At 46.2% G+C, this 18,167-nt stretch overlaps 2 protein-coding genes across 7 annotated transcripts in view; one reads left to right on the forward strand and one right to left on the reverse strand.

Moving 5' to 3' along the window:
- RCOR3 (REST corepressor 3) overlaps positions 1-2,984 on the reverse strand; it is a 41,806-nt gene extending 38,822 nt beyond the window's left edge. For 3 of the 6 annotated variants that reach the window (XM_007672334.3, XM_016228418.3, XM_029046930.2), the window contains exons 1-2: positions 2,679-2,984; positions 2,257-2,313 (exon numbers count right to left, since the gene is read on the reverse strand). In XM_007672334.3, the coding sequence (XP_007670524.1) occupies positions 2,257-2,313; positions 2,679-2,823 (202 nt within the window). In that variant the 5' untranslated portion in view covers positions 2,824-2,984. The remainder of the gene's footprint in view (positions 1-2,256; positions 2,314-2,678) is intronic. The other 3 variants (XM_001509349.5, XM_007672337.3, XM_029046929.2) reach the window with 2 other exon arrangements.
- A 1,715-nt stretch (positions 2,985-4,699) lies between these two features.
- KCNH1 (potassium voltage-gated channel subfamily H member 1) overlaps positions 4,700-18,167 on the forward strand; it is a 257,772-nt gene continuing 244,304 nt past the window's right edge. Inside the window, exons 1-2 of the mRNA XM_039914813.1 lie at positions 4,700-5,004; positions 13,199-13,285. The gene's annotated coding sequence lies outside the window, so the exon portion shown is untranslated. The remainder of the gene's footprint in view (positions 5,005-13,198; positions 13,286-18,167) is intronic.

Below are 18,167 nucleotides of genomic sequence, written 5' to 3' on the forward strand. Positions count from 1 at the left end.
AGTAGTGGTCTACTGAACTTGAAAGGGGAGGGGACGACATATGAGCAAAAAGATCCACAGCAAGAGAGACCAGAAAAAGGAACTGAGTAGGATATCTTGAGAGGAATGTGAGAGCTGAAGTGTAGTGGAAGGGAAGAGTGGATCAATCAGTCAATCACATTTATAAACAGGAGGAAGTGAGCCGATTGATGGCTTAAAAAAAAAAATCAATGGGCAAGAGTTTCTGCTTCATGTGGAGAGGAATGGGTCAGTGTTTCTGATTTAGATATATCCAAAATGTTTTAGAAAAATAATACAGGCAGTAGAATGAAGTAGAAAACTGAAGGGGAGACGGAAAACCAGAGAGGAGGCTGAGGCCCTAATTAAGTGAAGCTGTAACAGGTGCCTGGGCCAGCTCAGGGATCATTTAGAGGGAGAGGAAGGAGGGCATCCTGGAAATGTAGTGGAGGAAGATGACAGGATTTGGTGAGACACAAAATATGGGGGCTTTAGGGGGAGCAGGAAATGGGTGCCTGGGAGTCGAGGAGGAGGAGTCACAGAGAATGTCAGGGTTACGGGCCTCAGAGACAGAGGATAACTGTCCACTGTGATGGGAGACAGTAGAAGAAGACGTGGGAGGATTGTCCCCAAACTGTTTAGCCAGCAAAAGGTCCACAAAATCCTTACTGACTGACATGTTTTGATTAGGTACAAATCTATAACTGGAAGTCACATAAAGGAATACATTAAGATCTACCTTGTGTTCAAAGACAGCTAAAATATCCCTAGGAGGCTTCAATTTAATTTTCTTCATGCCCCAATGTAATTTAGAAGCAAGAAAATTCAATGTCTAGGCAGAATTAACTCGATTTTTTTTTCTTCTGAGGAACTGGAAAAAAGTGAATCCTTGACATTCCTCTTACCATACAAATCAAAGTTTGGTGAGGTCCCCACCGGCCACCCCCCTTTTCTTTGATCACAAAAAAACGGCTTTCAACAGGTTTGGGGCCTGCTGAGGGAAAAGCCACTCGACAGGATATTCCTCATTAAATGAGCATTAAATATCTTACTTTACTTTGCAATAGTACAAAAACCCGACATGGTCCTCCTGTACTTCGGCAAGACAAATACAAAAAAGCCCTAGCAGCTGGCAATAAAATGACTTTGGGGCAATGGCATCATTCTTCCTAAAAACAGAAGAATGGGGAAAGTCTTTTAAGGGGGGGCGTGTGATCACCTCCCAAATAAGGGCCCCTTTCAAAAGTGCTCCCAGCCATCGACGGTGGGGTTCAAGGCATGAAACGGGCTCCCCGGGGAGAGGTTTCGGTTTGGAGCCTCCTTAGGAGGAGGATCTCTGGCTCAATCCTCTCCCCCAGCTGAAATCCCGTGACCGCCATGGGGCTGGTTTGGAGAAAAAAAGTCGGCCCAGAGACGGCAAACGGGGTTGGCAGGGGCGGCTGGGACCGTGTGCTCGTTTAGAAAATGTCTCCCTGGGAGACTTCGCAGCAACAGCAGCCACCACTCGGTGGTTTGACTTCCTAAGGCTCGTCTCGCAGGCGAGGTGTGCCTCTGGCGTCTGTCTCTCCACCCCTTTCCCCTCCCCTCGGCCGCTCGTTCGGTCTGCAGAGGCGCTGCTACCGAGGCTACTCCACCTTGCAAAAAAAATAAATAAATAATAAAAAAAAAAATCTCCCCTCTCTCGGCGCTGCTGCTCGGACTTGGCTGTCCGCCTCGACTGGGTGACGGCAACCAGGCAGACCTCGGCCACCTCGGAGGGACGGGTCGGTCCCCCACCCCCTCTTTGCTCCCCGGTGCAGTTTGATGCGGGAGATTTTTCTACCTTCTTCCCACCTCGCTCCCTCCCTCCCGCTCTTTTGGCCTTTTGCTTTGCGGCACGTCCACCCCGCGACCAACCGGGCACATTTTGGGGGGGGGGGCGGGTCGCCTTCTGCACCCTAATTCTCTGCTCCGATGCCTCCCCGGTGCGTTCAGGCGTTTCTCCATCCTTGCACGGAGACTCCCGGGCTCCAAGGATGCTTAGGAGAACCTCCAGACGCACAAGTGGCCTCCCAAGGAAACCATATTAACCTTGCAACGCACCAACCTAATATCCGTCCATAAGCCTGTCACAACCCCTCCAAACCCCGACACTCGCCCTTCCTCCTCCCCAGCTAGCCATCTCGCCCGACCTCCCCCCTCCAAATCGACCCCCATCCCCGACTTCCCCCGCCGGCCAGAAAAGAAAAGAGCATTTTTAAGCAAAAGAGATTTTTTTACCAGGATCGAATTCGGGGATTCGAGCTTGATATTCCGCTCCGACCCTCATTCCAACATCTGCAAAGGAACACCGAAAAAAGGAGAGGGAAAAGAGAAGACTGATTAAAGAACGACGAGGGGGATTCTTGGAGCCTAAAACGGCGAGGAGTTGGGGGGCAAGGAAGGTGACACCCAGCCCACCCATCCAGCGAGACGGAGCAAGTGGAGGTGGTGGAGAGGAAAAGAGGAGGTGGTGGAGGGGGAGGAGAAAAAGGAGGAGGAGGAGGAGGAGGAAGAGGAGGAGGGGGTCGCGGTGGGTGCTTGCTGCTGCACTGCACCGGGAGTTCGAGGCTACCGCAGCGCCCGGGCTCGGAAGGGAGGGGGGCGGGAGGAGGAAGGGGGAGGGGGCAAGGAGGGTTTGGCGGGGAGGAGTTCGAGGCTACCACCGTGCTCGTCGTCGCTGCTGCCGCCGCTCTCCGGCTCCGAGAAGGGGAGCCCGTTGGAGGCGCCGGCCGGGTTCTTCCCGCCGCCGTTGGCGGACCGGTTCTTCCCCAGAAACTCGGCCCCTTTCTCCATCATGCCGGGCATGGTAGAAGAAGGCGGGGGGGGGGGGAGGGGGGAGGAGAGTGGAGGTGGCGTCCGGGTGAGGGGCAGACGGCTCCAGAGGAGGGGGAGGAAAAGAAGGAGGAGAGTATTAATATGGAGCCGCCATAACGGCCCCGATCGGGCGGCCGCGCAGCAGCTCACAACAAGCCGCCCCCTCCGCCGCCCCGCCTCCCGCCGCCCCCTCCAATTGCCGGCCGGACCCGCACGGCGGCCCTGCTCGGATCCCTCCGCCCCTCAGCAGGACCGGAGGCCCGTCTGGTCCTCGACGGCCCGGTAGAAATCGCCAACGGGCGGGAGCGGGGCGTGTCGAGGCTCCGGGGGAATCCTCTTCCCTCCTCCTTTCCGACACGAGGGGTCGGCGAGGGGTTTGGAGTGCGGGGCTCAGCGACGGGGGCGGGGGGGACTCTTTGCTGGGGCGGAAGGAGCCCGGGTCAGGCGGTGGGGGCGCGCTGTGGAGGCCTTGGGCGAGGACGACGAGGAGAAGGAGGAGGCGGGCGACGAGCGAGGGCTTTCGTAGCTCCTGTGAAGCAGTGGAAAGAGCCCGGGCTGGGGAGTCAGAGGTCATGGGTTCGAATCCCGGCCCTGCCACTTGTCAGCTGGGTGACTGTGGGCAAGCCACTTCACTTCTCTGGGCCTCAGTTCCCTCATCTGTAAAAGGGGGAACACCCCTCAACCTGGCTCAGAAGAGGCCTAAAAATGCGGCCGCCAAGGGTGGTGGGGTACCACTTGTCAGCTGTGTCACTTAACTTCTTTGTGCCTCAGTTCCCTCATCTGTAAAATGGGGATTAACTGTGAGCCTCATGTGGGACAACCTGATTACCCTCTAATAAGAGCACGGGCTTTGGAGTCAGGGCTCATGAGTTCAAATCCTAGCTCTGCCACTTGTCAGCTGTGTGACTGTGGGCAAGTCACTTAACTTCTCTGTGCCTCAGTTCTCTCATCTGTAAAATGGGGGTTAAGACTGTGAGCACCAAGTGGGACAACCTGATTCCCCTGTGTCTACCCCAGCGCTTAGAACAGTGCTTGGCACATAGTAAGCGCTTAGCAAATACCAACATTATTATTATTATTTATTAATTATTATTATTAATAATATTAATGTTGGTATTTGTTAAGCGCTTACTATGTGCCGAGCACTATAAGCGCTGGGGTAGATACAGGGTAATCAGGTTGTCCCACACGAGGCTCACAGTCCCCATATTACAGGTGAGGGAATTGAGGCACAGAGAAGTTAAGTGACTTGCCCACAGTCACACAGCTGACAAGTGGCACCCTGTCACCCTTGGCAGCTGCATTTTTAGACCCCTTAATAATGTTGGTATTTGTTAAGCGCTTACTATGTGCAGAGCACTGTTCTAAGCGCTGGGGTAGATACAGGGTAATCAGATTGTCCCACGTGGGGCTCACAGTCTTCATCCCCATTTTACAGATGAGGGAACTGACAACTGAACACACAGCTGACAAGTGGCAGAGCCAGAATTCAAACTCATGACCTCTGACTCCCAAGCCTGGGCTCTTTCCACTGAGCCACGCAGACATAGTTAAGCTAAGCCCCTCTGAGCCAGGTTGAGGGGTGTCCACCCCCTGCCCTGCCTGACCCTGCAGGGTCAGAGCTGACTTGCGGTCTGAGGTGATGGATGGAAGGGTGGAGGTAATAATAACAATAATGTTGGTATTTGTTAAGCGCTTACTATGTGCAGAACATTGTTCTAAGCGCTGAGTTAGATACAGGGTAATCAGGTTGTCCTACATGAGGCTCACCGACTTCATCCCCATTTTACAGATGAGGAAGCTGAGGCACAGAGAAGTTAAGTGACTTGCCACAGTCACACAGCTGACAAGAGGCAGAGGCGGGATTCGAACCCATGACCTCTGACTCCAAAGCTCGGGCTCTTTCCACTGAGCCACGAGTTGGCCGGTGCCCGTTTCATGCAGAAAGAAGACATCCCTGCCAATCGTTTTTCCAAGTTAAACAAGAAATAACTGAGGTCGTGGTGGAAGAGGATGCCTCCAAACTGGCCGAGCAGCCAACTCCAGTCAGGACGCCGGCCCGCTTTTACCTCCTTCCTTCCCATCGTTTTTGTTATTAAACACTTATGGAGACTCCCCCCAAAAAGGGAATTTTTTAGAATTACCAGAGCCAGTGGGCCTGTAAGTTTTCAGGTGAGACTGAAAACAGGCAAGTAAAGGTGTGTATGTTTGGGGGGGGGATGAGAGGAATCTGTATCAATGAGGTTTATGAACCTCAAAGACTTTAAGGTGGTCTAGGTATTGAGGGGTGGCAATTGATAGGTACGTACTATTTACCAAGCACTGTGCTAAACCCTGACCCTGGGGTCAACGCAGTGCAGTCGCATCAATCAGGCCCTCCCCGCCACACAGGGCTCACAGTCTAACAGGGAGGAAGAACTATTTTCATCCCATTTCGTAGAGGAAGAAACTCAGAAATCCAGTGACTTGCCCGAAGGCACACAGCGGTTAAGGAACAAAGCTGGATTTAGAATCCAGGTCTCCTGGCTCCTAGCCCTGTACTCCTTCCACTATTCCACATTGCTTCTCCAAGTATGCTTGGATCTAGTGGGAATGAGTTTTTTTCTTTTGAGTGTGTGCTTTTTTGATTACAAGAACTGCAAAATAGAGACCCTCCCAAAATAAATGGAAAGGCGAGGCCTCCCTGAGAGACTTTATAGCTCCATCTCATTAGCTTCTATATGGATTATGTTTTCACTACCCTTTCTCCTCTCTTCAGCCACACCGGACTTTGAAATCCAGATTTTTATTTATTTTTTTGTAGGAAAAAAAGTATTGCTATGAAGAGCATCTACCAAATTCAATGCTTGAGACTGAACTCAGTGGCCTATGGTAATTGGGATGGCAGAGGGTTCCCAGTACTTGTATAAAATGACAGTTTAATTCAGGATTAATTGACACTGACTTTTATCTATGCTAAGAAGTGGAGGATGATAAAGAATAGCGTTCTCACAGAGGTGCTTTTTGAAATCAATAATACCGCCATCAAAGTTTAGTCAAACATAATAATTCTTTCTTCGAAGACTCAAAAGTTCCCCTGAATACCATAAATTCCAAAGTGCTTTTAAGATTATGGCTCAGATAGAGCTTGAATCAGGAGGAAGGCATTCTTTAAGTTGCTAAAATATCATTTGCTGTTTAAAATTCTTAGGTAAAATCCTTCAGTTGACAGAACCATCAAAATTGCTAATGGGCTCATATTGACAAAAATGAGAAGCAGCATGGCCTAGTGGGAAGATTATGAGCCTTCGAGTCAGAGGACCTGGGTTCCAATTCCAGCTCTGCCTTTTGACTGCTGTGTGACCTTGGGCAAGTCACTTCACTCATTTGTCCTTCAATTACCTCATCTTAAAATGGGGATTAAGACTGTGAGCCCCATGTGGGGTATGTACTATGTCTAATCTGATGATTTTTGATCTGCCCACCATTTAGTACAGCACCTGGCACTGTAAGTGCTTAAGTATCATGAAAAAACCAAAAACAACTATTGGACACAGTGATACAAGGTACAATGCAAATGAAGAATACTTTCCACAGTAACCTGTGAGTGTTGTTCTTGAAACATTTTTAAACTTAACTCTGTACCCAGAACTAATTATCTGTGACCAGAAAGATGCTCTCTCCCCTCTCTTCTATTCCCACACTCACCTCTACCACCATAAACCTGCCTTGATTAACTGAAGTTTTCCATTTAAATAGGAAATAAGGTAGAATAGGACCCAGTAATTTATCTAAAATACAATCAGTTCTTCCAAAACATGTGTTATCGTTACGAGTTTTTGGATGGGCCTCTTGGAGAATTAGAGAATGTTCTTCAGCCAGTGTACATTTGGGTAGAACATGACTTGGCAGTGGAAAAAACAGTCATGTGCATGTACACAGTGTCATTCAAGGAATGTGTAGGAAATACATTTTCTTCAATGTGGGCTTCTTCAGAAATATAATCCCTATTTACTGAATAACTGAAATCTTTCTATCTTGTCTACGATTGTTCTGTTTTCTAATATTACAGCTGCCAGGGGATGGCTGACTCTGGGAGGCTGCGATGTCTTCTAAAAACATTTTTCAGAAAAACCTCACAGGTGGTATTTGTTAAGCAGTTACTATATGCCAAACTCCACACTAAGCACTAGCATAGATACAAGATTATCAGGTTGGATACAGTCTCTCTCCCACATGGGGCTTATATCTAAGTAGGCTGGTAGTATATCCATAGAGTTTTCTTGATAAAAATACAGAAGAGGTTTACATGGCCTTCTTCCATGCAGTAAACTTGAGTCTCTGACCTCGACTCTCTCCCATGCCGCTGCTGCCCAGGACAGGTGAGTTTTGACTTGTAGCAGATTGCCTTCCATTCGCTAGCCACTGCCCAATCTAGGAATGGAATGGGTATGCCTCTGCTTGACTCTTGCTCCCATAGCCAAGGCTGGTAAAATACTGGACACCCTCGAGGTATGATGCTGAGAGAGTGACCACTGGTGTAGATACAAGCTAATCAGGTTGGATGCAGTCAGTGTCCCACATGGGAATAACAGTCTTAATCCCTATTTTACAGATGGGGTAACAGGCCTAGAGAAGTGAAGTGACTTGCATACAAGTGGTGGAGATAGGATTAGAACCCAGGTCCTTCTGACTCCTAGGCCCACCCTCTCTCCACTGGGCTATGCTGCTTCTCTTAGAATGGGAACATATTAACAGCAGCCACAGTCTGTAAATGGGGCCAGCTGCGCTCAGGGAAGGACCAAGAAACCAACTGCTGTGAAGGATGGATTTGGGGGCCCCGGAAACCAAAGGGGGAAAAAGGCAGAAGGTAATTGGGGCAGTCTTCTAGCAAAGGTAAACATATATTTAAAATATTCTTAGTTGAGCTGATTGAGATGAAGCTGACCCCAAGAAAAGATAATTGAAATCTCCCTATGGCTTACTTCCTCTCTCTCTCCCTTTGTGTGAGAGACAGGCAGCTAGAGGAAGGGGAGGTTCAGAACAGCAGGGTGAGCCTCGTCTGAACCTCACTGGGTTCAACTCTGTTCCAGCCCAACACCACCATCTCATTATCATTTGGAACACATGAAGAAGCCACTGGAGCCATGTGTCAACCTAAAGCTAATCAAGTATAACTGTATAACTGGAGGAAAGTCCCCAGGTCTTCTAGGACCAAATCTCCAGGGATCCAGGGGTTGAGCCAAGGAAAAGGCAAAAGTTTAACTGTGAACAAGCTGTATTTTAGTATTTACTGTGTTGGCGGTGTCATGGAACCCGGTGGTAGCAACTGGAAGTAGAGCAGGCCTGTGGCTTTTTTATCATTGTCATTGTTTTTTGAGTAACCAATTTTGTACTCCAGGGAATTAACTAGAGCTCTTATTTTTAGAAGTACAAAAGCCTCTCTTAAAAACTATTCTTCCAGAGACCTGCTCAAGCTTTCACTTCCCCTGGGTTCCAACGAATTTCTGTGGTTTATAGGATGCCACAAGCAAGTTGCATGAAGGGACATGAGCAGGGGAACACCTGCCAAGTTTGTGGAAGAAAATGACATTTTAATATTGTCAGTTGAATGCTTTGTCAATTAGAGATAGCTCAGTCCATGGTATTAGTAGAGTATCGTATGAAAATCCTTGTAGTTGTGAGGTGTTTCCCCACCTTTTGAACTCTGCACACCATCCTGTCCCACCAAATAACCTGACCCAACGTGAGGGACCTGCATTGGAACAGGTAATTTGTCTTTCCTTAGTCCGGTAGAGAAAACACTACAATAGATTACCTACGGTGTCTGTCCTCAGTAAACACCTTTCGTGTTGTGAAGTACCCCTAGTGATGTACTAGTCCCACAGATTGGGGGAAAAGCACTATTTAAGGTCCTCCACTCAATCAGTGATATGGATTACAGTATGTTTGGGAGAGTATAGTACAATAGAGATGGTAGACAGGATGCTTTAAAGATGATGCCTCCCTACAGTCATTAAAGAGACATGTTAAGAGATTTAGATAAATCAGGGGCAATCAGGATTTAAACCTAAGGCACTTTGAGTGGAGCTGGGACTAGAACCCAATTTCTAACTTACCTAGACATCAATTTACTCAAAAATCATATTGATCCAGCCCTGCTGTCACATCCCACCATGTCCAGTGGTTCAGTTCCTTTCCCAACTTGAGTTTGTCAGTAGTTCAAAAATTCTAACTGATGCCTTTATTTCAATAGACCGTTAGCCTGTCATTGGGCAGGGACTGTCTCTATCTGTTGTCGAACTGTAAATTCCAAGCACTTAGTTCAGTGCTCTGCAAATAGTAAGCACTAAGTAAATACTACTGAATGAATGAATTAATTCCCCAAACTGCCCTTATGCCCAGTCACCTTTTTATTACCTCGCTCCCTTTTCTTTATTCTATCCCTTTTTTCCTCCTCTTTTCTTTCCTTCTTTCTGTCTGTTATCCCTTTTTCCCAACTTCCCTTTTCCTCATCTCCACTTCCACTCCACCCACCTATCTCTCTGCCAAGCCCCTCCCTGATCACCCTAACCCAGTTTAGGCAAGAATAGAATAACTCAAGGTAGGCTTGAATAGATGAGTTGATAGATATTGTCCAAGCATTCACTGCTGTAATTCACTGGCCCACCTCAGACTCACCCATTGACAGTAGAAAAATTAGTCTTTTATGCTCTGATGTCTTCCCCATCCCTCCTGCTCACACACACTTTGAAGGCTGTCCATTCAACAGCTTTGCCATTGACTGCCATAGGGGTTCATAGTGAAGTCTAGGCCCAGAAATTGACCATAATCTTTTAATCTGCCTTCTTGTTCCTGAGGCCAGGATAGTTAATAAAAGTATGAAGAATTTTACAGTAGATTTGTGTTTCTGTAGTTTTGGATAGGTTTCTGAAAGACTGCAGTAGCGCTGCCTTTCAAATTTGAAAGATTGCAAGCTCCTTAAGCGCAGAGGCCATGTCTTGTACCTTTATTGTTTGCTTCCGAGCAATGTTCTGCATACAGAAGATGGTTAATACATTTTATGGAATGATTCTGACTCTCTGGAGGATTGGAGTTCCTGTCACAGTGCTCATCAGTTGAAGTGATGAAGTGTGAGGGGAGGAAGAGGAAAGTAAAGCTTGTTTCACAAGTGAGGTAGCTACTTTTGGGTCACAGACTATTTGCTATGTCCAACCTAACTAAGAGGATCAGATTTCCCCCAGCTTGGTACAGGAGCAGGACTTCCAGCGGCTGGATCCGAAATAGATTAGATAGACACAGAGAAGGGAGAGGGAGAAAGAGGGGACAAAGGGAGATTGGGGGAGAGAGATAGGACAGGGATTGTGTCTACCCTTATTATCTCCTATCTATCCCAGCACTTAGTATTTAGAGTGTGGCACATAACTTAACAAATACCACAATTATTATTCTTCCTTCTTTCTCCTCATCCTGCTGTTCTTCCTGCTGAGCTACAGCAGTTCTCCCAGGGCCAGGCCTTTCCCCCGTCAGCTTTACATCCTAAAGGAATCAGAAGGGGACCCTTTTAGATGATGACAATTTTGGGTGTAGAGACTTCCAGGTTGGCCAGGGTGCCAGTTGGGGTGGGAGTGGGCGAGGAGGTTGGAAGAAGGAGAAAGGTCCTTGTGTGACCCTGGGCAAGCCACTTAACTTCTCTGTGCCTCAGTTACCTCATCTGTAAAATGGGGATTAAGACTGAGCCCCACGTGGGACCACCCGATTATCTTGTATCAACCCCAGTGTTTAGAACAGTGCTTGGCACATAGTAAGCGCTTAACAAATTCCATAATTATTATTATTATTATACTGAAATCCCGTCAGGGATTTTCCCCATTGCTTATTGAAATTCTAGAGGAGATAGTATTTTTGTACTCACCTTTTAAGCAACAACTGTGTGTAATTTTGAAATATAAATCGTCATTGCAGTGTCTCTTTAAATCTGCAACTTCATCATCATGATTGCCATCAATAAATATTGATTAAATGCCTACTATATGTAAGGCATGTTACTTTATGGTATGGGGATTTAGAGAGAGTGAAGGAAAACCAGATTTTAAATCTCAAGGGGTAGGCTATTCAGCAAATAAATACAGAGGAACTCACTAAATTACATGCATAAATACAGAGTCCACAATAAATATAAAAAGTGCAAAACAGGTAAGGTGGATTACTCTTCTGTCCAGGAAGATCTCTGGGAGGTGGTGGTCAGGTGGCCATTCATTTGATTTTATACTGAACAGTCCAGTTTACATCTGGTCTGATTTCCTACTGTTGGAGAAGGGAGAGCCTGGCATTCTTGAGTGGGCCTCCTAAGGGGAAGAAATGTAAATACAATTATAAAGGATGGAAGGGGCTGGGTTAAAGGGAGGGGAGAAAGGCTGTTCAGATGTGTAAAGTCTTGGAGTTGAGGCAGGAAGGAACATGAAAGAAGAGGTTCGCATGGTAGAAGTGAAAGTTATAGTTGGGGACCCAGTGGGAAATTAGGTACAGGAGAGAGAAGGTAGAGTTCATTTCTTTGATCAAAAGTTGGTTCTTCATTATAGTGACATTAAGTCGTGCCGCACCAATCACACTTTTGTCTCTGCTAGTCATGTTCTTGCCAGAGCACTGAGTGCCACGTCTGAGCAAGTGGGCAGGGATATAGCACGCTGCCAAGGGCATGTCAAAATTGTACTAGAAACTCCATAGCTAAAGTTACCACAGCTGACAGCGTCATAACTCAGCAAGGAGTGGGAGAGTCAGAACTGGAGAATGGATGAAAGACATCAGACTTGGGGCTGTGTATCTGGGAGTTACCTATATTCTAATCATTATGTTTGATCCCCAGTTTTTCCTCTTGCCCCTCAACTAGTTATCACTAGACCTCAACATTCTGGGTGCTTCTGTGTCAGACTGAATGTGGCTTTAGGGAGAGTCCCAAGGTGTGTGGGGACATCCCACAGATATATTTACTTTCCCTTTCACCATCCTATCCACCCTTCCACCTGGTAGCAATCTAACAGAAAACTGACTCCACAGAACATTGCTTTTCCTAACAAAGTCCCATAGTATTGACCTTCATTCTCATCCTAGATGTTCACCTACCCACATGAGGAGCTGTGTAATAAATTATGTTTGTCTGGCTGTCAGTCATGGAGATTGAAAACAAATTAGTTTCTTGGTCTGAAAAATTGTAGACGGATTTACTTTTGTGACAGATGTTCAGCTTTATTAATAAGTTAAATGCATTGGCAGCATTAGTTACCTACATTTTATTTTATTCTTGCAAAATCCTCCCTTCCCAAAATAATGTCCTCACCGCACCTTGCCTCCTAAACTCACTCTTCTAGAGTCACCCCTGCTGGGCTCAGGAAAGTAACACAGTTGCTGGATTTGGCCCCTAAGTAGGTACATGTTAACACATATTCTAGTGTCTTACATGTTTCAAAATGAGGTATATGCAGTCAGAAAGTGTACCTTCTGAAGCAGGAACTCATTACTGAGAGTAGGAATCCTATCTAAGTGGGGATGTGTGGCTTAGAGTGGAAACTCTAGTAAGGCCTAGAAGACTGAAGTCATCGGGAACACGCTCCAGGCCAGAGGGCTCTTGGAACCCCTGAGCATTCTCTACCCCAGGCTGAGGGATCATGTTTTCAGTGGCCAGTGTGACATACAGGAGGGAAGGGGCCAGAAGAATTGGCCTTCATGTGCCTCCATGGAAAATCCCAAGACCTGATCAACATCATCAAAAGGCATTTAGTCCATGCCCCCTGTATGTGGCTGTGTAATAATAATAATATTAACTGTGGTATTTGTTAAGTACTTATTATATGCCAGGCATTCTACTAAGCACTGTGGTGGACACAAGTAAGTCGGGTTCACACAGTCCCTGTCCCGCATGGGGGTCAGTCTCAATCCCCATTTTACAGATGTAACTGAGGCAAAGTGAAGTGACTTACCCAAGGTCACACAGCAGACAAGTGGTAGATCAGGATTAGACTTTCTGACTCCTAGACCTGTGGTCTATCCACTTCATCATGCTGCTCTTCACCAAGTTAATAATTCCAGTCCTGGCCATCTAGGGTTTTCAGACTGATACATTATTCAGGGATGGGCAAACATGCAAAGGCACATACAAAATTGGAAAATTTTCAGGCCAACCAGTGAGATTTTAGCTTTACATTGTCTCAAGGTTTATTTGGTTCCCCTCTCCAAGCCCCCAATTAACTATCAGCTCCTTTCTCTTCAAAATATCCCTTTTTACCCCTCACCTTTCCATGAGGGAACATGAGGCAAGTACTGTAATTGAAAAAAAACCACTCCTAGCTCTATTTCTTCACACGAGACTTCATTTCCTTACCCGTGACAGGATATCTGAGGGGACCAGGACCTTGGATTGAAGACAGAACACTGAACAAACCACTGATCTTCAATACTTTCTGAAGACATAACTCTGGTGGGTGTGATTTAAATTTGGGTTAGGACATGTTTCTTTGTTTTACTTGCTGTTCGGTATGGCTGGAGTGTCAGAGGAGCTTGCTGACTAGCAGTCACTGCAGAAGCCCTGGAGATCAGATATGGAATTTGAGGACATCTTTTTTTCTTTACTTAGCCCCCACCCCCCCCCACCCTTCTTTAAAGTTGCACTTTTCAGCTTTGTGGCTTGGTGAGATCCCCACCCTCCTTGTCAGACTCCAAACTCTGAATCCTAACCCCCCTCTTCCTGCTTATTTGTAGCATGTCTCACCCTCCCCATCCTTTCCCTTTCCCAGTTTCACCAAACCCCTCCCAGCCCTCTCCGCCCTCCCCCAAATCTGCATGGCTGTGAGGATGGGACATGACAAGGATTAACCCTACTTGCTGTCTCCGTCTCCTTGCTGCTTTGTGAGATTGGGAGGGAATCATTGGAGAGGATGGGGCAAAGGGGTGGGAGTTTGGGGGCTTGACAAGAGGGGGAGTCATGGGCTGGAGACATTCATTTAAAAGAATGCAGGGTAAGTGGGAATGGGGCAGAGGAGATGTGGGGAAGGAGGTCGAAGTAAAGGGCAAACAAAGTGACCCAAGATGGCTTATCTGATGACTTGCATGGCATCAGTGGTTGGGAGTTCATGGGTGACTTTGTGTGACAACTAGCCAACTAGGGTATCCTGATAATTAAGCATATGACTGTACTGCTATGTAAATAACAAAAAGAATGCAAAGAGTGAATGGCCTCAAAGAAGGCTATCAGTGCAAAAAACCTTCAGTGGCTACCCATTACTCTCTGCATCAAGCAGAAACTTCTGACCATCAGCTTTAAGGTTCTCAGTCAGGTCTTGCCCTCTTACTTGTACCTGCTTTTCTCCCACACCGTAGCTTGTACCTTTGCCCTTCCCAGCTAACATATTCCCAGTTCTTCATTCTGGCAGCTCCTGCCTCCAGATTGTTACTCATGCCCTTCCTCTTGCCCGGAACTTCCTCCCCCTTCAAATCTGCTATTCCACAGCACTCCCCAGCACTACTGTATATGTCAACATCCATGCCCTACTTTTTAAGTACTTGTACACTGACAAATCCATTTTTTTCTTCCTCTTCTAACTGTAAATGATTTTAGTGTCTGCCTCACCTGCTAGATTATAAACTCTGATCTACTCTCCCAAGCACTTAAGACACTGCCCTGCTGCCAGTAGGTGCACAATAAATACAACTGATTGACTTATCATCTCCCTTTTTCCTTTAATGCATTCAGAATGTGAAATCTGTTGAGTTAACTGAGCTTACTTTGTATGTTTCCTTTAGTTGGTAGCCTCTCTTTTCCTGGATATGAAGAACAGTAGGGCCTAGAAGAAAGAGCACGGACCTCAGTTCTTATCCTAGCTCCACCACTTGCCTGCTGTGTGCCTTTGGGCAAGTCACATAATATCTCTGTACCTCAGTTCATCTGTAAAATGGGGATTAGACACCTGTTCTCCCTCCTACTTAGACCATAAGCCCCTTGTGGAACAGGGACTGTTTCTGGCCTGTTTAACTTTTATCTACCCCCCAGCTCTTACAACAGTGCCCGACACACATTAAGTGCTTAACAAATTCCATAATTATTATTACCAGGGAAGGCAATTATTTGTGCTGGATGGCCACACATAGAGTTTTAGGAAACTGTTGAGGGTCACACACATATACCATGTTGTGATGGGAGCGGTGATGGTCACTGAAAATTGGCATTAAATAGGCATTTCTCCCATTACCTGAGGGGCTTCTCCTGTCATGCACAAGAGTAGTGAAAGAGTGGTGAGGGAGAAGGGCTGCATTTCCACCCATCATGGCTCCTCAAACACGGTTGTAGCTAGTAGACCCCATAAGAGCCTGAACCCACTCTTGCTAGAGTCAGGGAAGGTGGGGCAGGGGCGGAAGGATAGGATCATCTGGGGGCTATATTTTGACCATCCTTGCGTTAGATGGTTGGAAACATTGTGTCCATGTTTACTGTTTCTAGGCATTGGCCCGGAGACTCTGTGACCATCTGGCCTAGCTCTGAAAATGCTAACCCTGCTTGTAGCTCAAGTAGAGTGGAAAACTGGAGAAGCCCTGGGAAGAGAAGCAGGAGATTGGGAAAGGAAAGCAACAATCACAAATTCCCATGAAGGCTTCGTAGATCTCAGTTAGTAGACCATAAAGAATGACTCACAGTTACATAGACCAGCATTTACTCATGTTTAAAATAGGAATGGAGCATGACAGTTTGAAAAGTATCCAATAAATTTTGAAAAATATCTACCTCAGGATTGGAATGAAAGATGATGAAAACTGTATTGCAGAGGGTCAAGGAAGGAGTTGGAGAAGAGGAAGTGGAGGCAACAGGTGTATCCAGTCTGTTTGAGGTGTCTGACCAGAATGGGAGGAGGGAGATGGAGCAATAGCTGGGTGGTGCAGAGGGATCCAGGGAAGGTTTTTATGTGGCTCCATATAAGTAGCTCTGGGGAATTAGAATGAAAACCTTGATGGTGTGGCTTGTGGCTTAGCTTAATTCATCATCAAACATTTAGCCAGGTTTAAGAAAGACATAATACAACTGGCAACCACATCTTTATAAAATCAATGAGATATGTGTGTCGATGGTTTTTCAAAATTACTTGCCAGAGGGTGAATGTCTAGATAAGAAGTTGGAAAATTCTATTAAGACCTGATCAAGGCATGTATTTAAAAAAGGAGAGAGGTTGTTAAAGGAAAAATGGTTCACTTTAGAGCTAGATAAATGTGTCCAAATCCACAAGAAGAAAATCTAGATTGGGCTGCTGGGAAAGCCACAAAGGTCAGAAATTTGAGACACAGACCAGGCAGATGTGATTAAAAGAGTCAGCAAGATAAATTGTCTAGGGGAGAAACTGAAAAGTATTTGGAAAATTTCAATGGAAGGAAGTATTAATTAGGCATGAGATGGAAGTGGTAAGTAGAATGCTTAAATTAATGATGAACATAGCTTAGACTTGCAGTCTAAGTCGGAGAGAGAACAGTTATTAAATTCCAATTTCATAGCTGAGGAAACTGAGGCACAGAGAGCTTAAGTGACTTGTCCAAGGTCACAGCAGGCAAGTGGCATAGTCAGAATTAGAACCCAGGTCCTCTGACTCTGCGGGCCATGCTCTCTCCAAGAAGCCATGCTGCTTAGTAGGATCTAAATTTCATCCAGTGTTCTAGAGACTGTCAGTTAGGAGTTGTTATATGGAGATGACTGGGCTCTAGAGACAAACACTCCAGAAGACATGCCAGTGATTGCAGATCACTTTGCTAAACTACGGACTGATGATAAAACTGAAGTAAAGTGGTGTCCTGCCCCAGGGAAGCCATACAAACAACCTCTGCAGTACAAAGTAAGTTCATTGACAGCACAAAGTTAAATACTGTAATGGAATTATGTTAATTATAATTTCTATTTGACAGCTAATAATAATAATAATGTTGGTATTTGTTAAGCGCTTACTATGTGCCGAGCACTGTTCTAAGCGCTGGGGTAGACATAGGGGAATCAGGTTGTCCCACGTGGGGCTCACAGTCTTCATCCCCATTTTACAGATGAGGGAACTGAGGCACAGAGAAGTTAAGTGACTTGCCCACAGTCACACAGCTGACAAGCGGCAGAGCTAGCGGTGCTGGGGAGGGAGCTGCTCTTTATGTGTGCATGGGTGTTTCAGTGGAATTCCGCTAGAAAATCACTGGCTAGAAAATCAATTCAACAGGCCCAATATTCTTCAGGAGGTTATCAGGCAAGGTTTGCCTCACAGAATGGCATTAGGCCTCAGATCAAGATGAAGGTCTATGGTTGAATTGTACGATCCAGTCTTCTCTATGGTTGTGAGGCCTGGACCTTCCACAAATGTACCATCTGGCTCCTTGAATACTTCCTGCAGTCGGGTCATTCTCAAACCTTGGAATGAAGTCAGTCTCCTAGGGTTGACTAGTCTCTAGTCTCCTACACTGTGTCTGATCTTGTTATATTGTATCTGCCCTAGCACTTTGCTCAGCGCTTGGCACATAGTAAATGCTTAACAAATACCACACTCATTTTATTATCATTGAAGTTTTATTCCCTGCAACAGACTTAGCTGGGTGGGATCTGTGAAGAGAATGGATGACAGTAGAATAGCAACAGCTCCTCTATGTTAAGATGAAATTAGGCAATCCAAAGCAAGAGGTCAGAGGAAACTTTTTAAGGATGCAGTGAAGTAAAACCTCAGACAATTTGGCATCTCAACTGAAATCTGGGAGACAACTGCAGCAACAGACAAGCACGGTGTACTGCAGTCAGGAGGGGAGTGACTCTCTTTGGGCAGAGAGTGAATCACGAGGCAAAGAGATTAAGGCGGAAACAGAACCAGGCACTTCAAATAACAAACATGACAGCACGAAAAAGGACAGCCTTTTGGGTATGCAATATAGTCAGGCTGGGGGGCGGTTGCGAGAGGGGTGGAATTCCACAGTCTTTCAGCCACACGCGTATCTGTGGGGAAACTGAGTTCAAAGGACAACTATGTATGGTCCAAACAAAATAAATGAACATGTAATCAAGCTTGTACGATTGTATTCAAATCCAATACTCTGGCTTGACACACCTGGAATTCAGAAGAGATGTTTAAAAATAGTGGAGAGAGAGAGGAGTGTAAGGAGGAGGACAAAGTGAGGCTCTTATTCAGCATTCAGGTTACCCAGGGGTGGAGGCTAGGAGGGAAATGTCAATATGGCAGAAGCCCTGTTTGTTTCCTAAACAACTGGGAACCAGCTGCATCTGAGGATGGACAGCTGGGTACATCTGACTTTTTTTTACCTTTGAAGTATGCACTGTGTTCAATTCCATCTTGAATGCA

This window comes from Ornithorhynchus anatinus, chromosome 19 (assembly GCF_004115215.2).
Source record: "Ornithorhynchus anatinus isolate Pmale09 chromosome 19, mOrnAna1.pri.v4, whole genome shotgun sequence".
NCBI classification, from domain to species: domain Eukaryota; kingdom Metazoa; phylum Chordata; class Mammalia; order Monotremata; family Ornithorhynchidae; genus Ornithorhynchus; species Ornithorhynchus anatinus.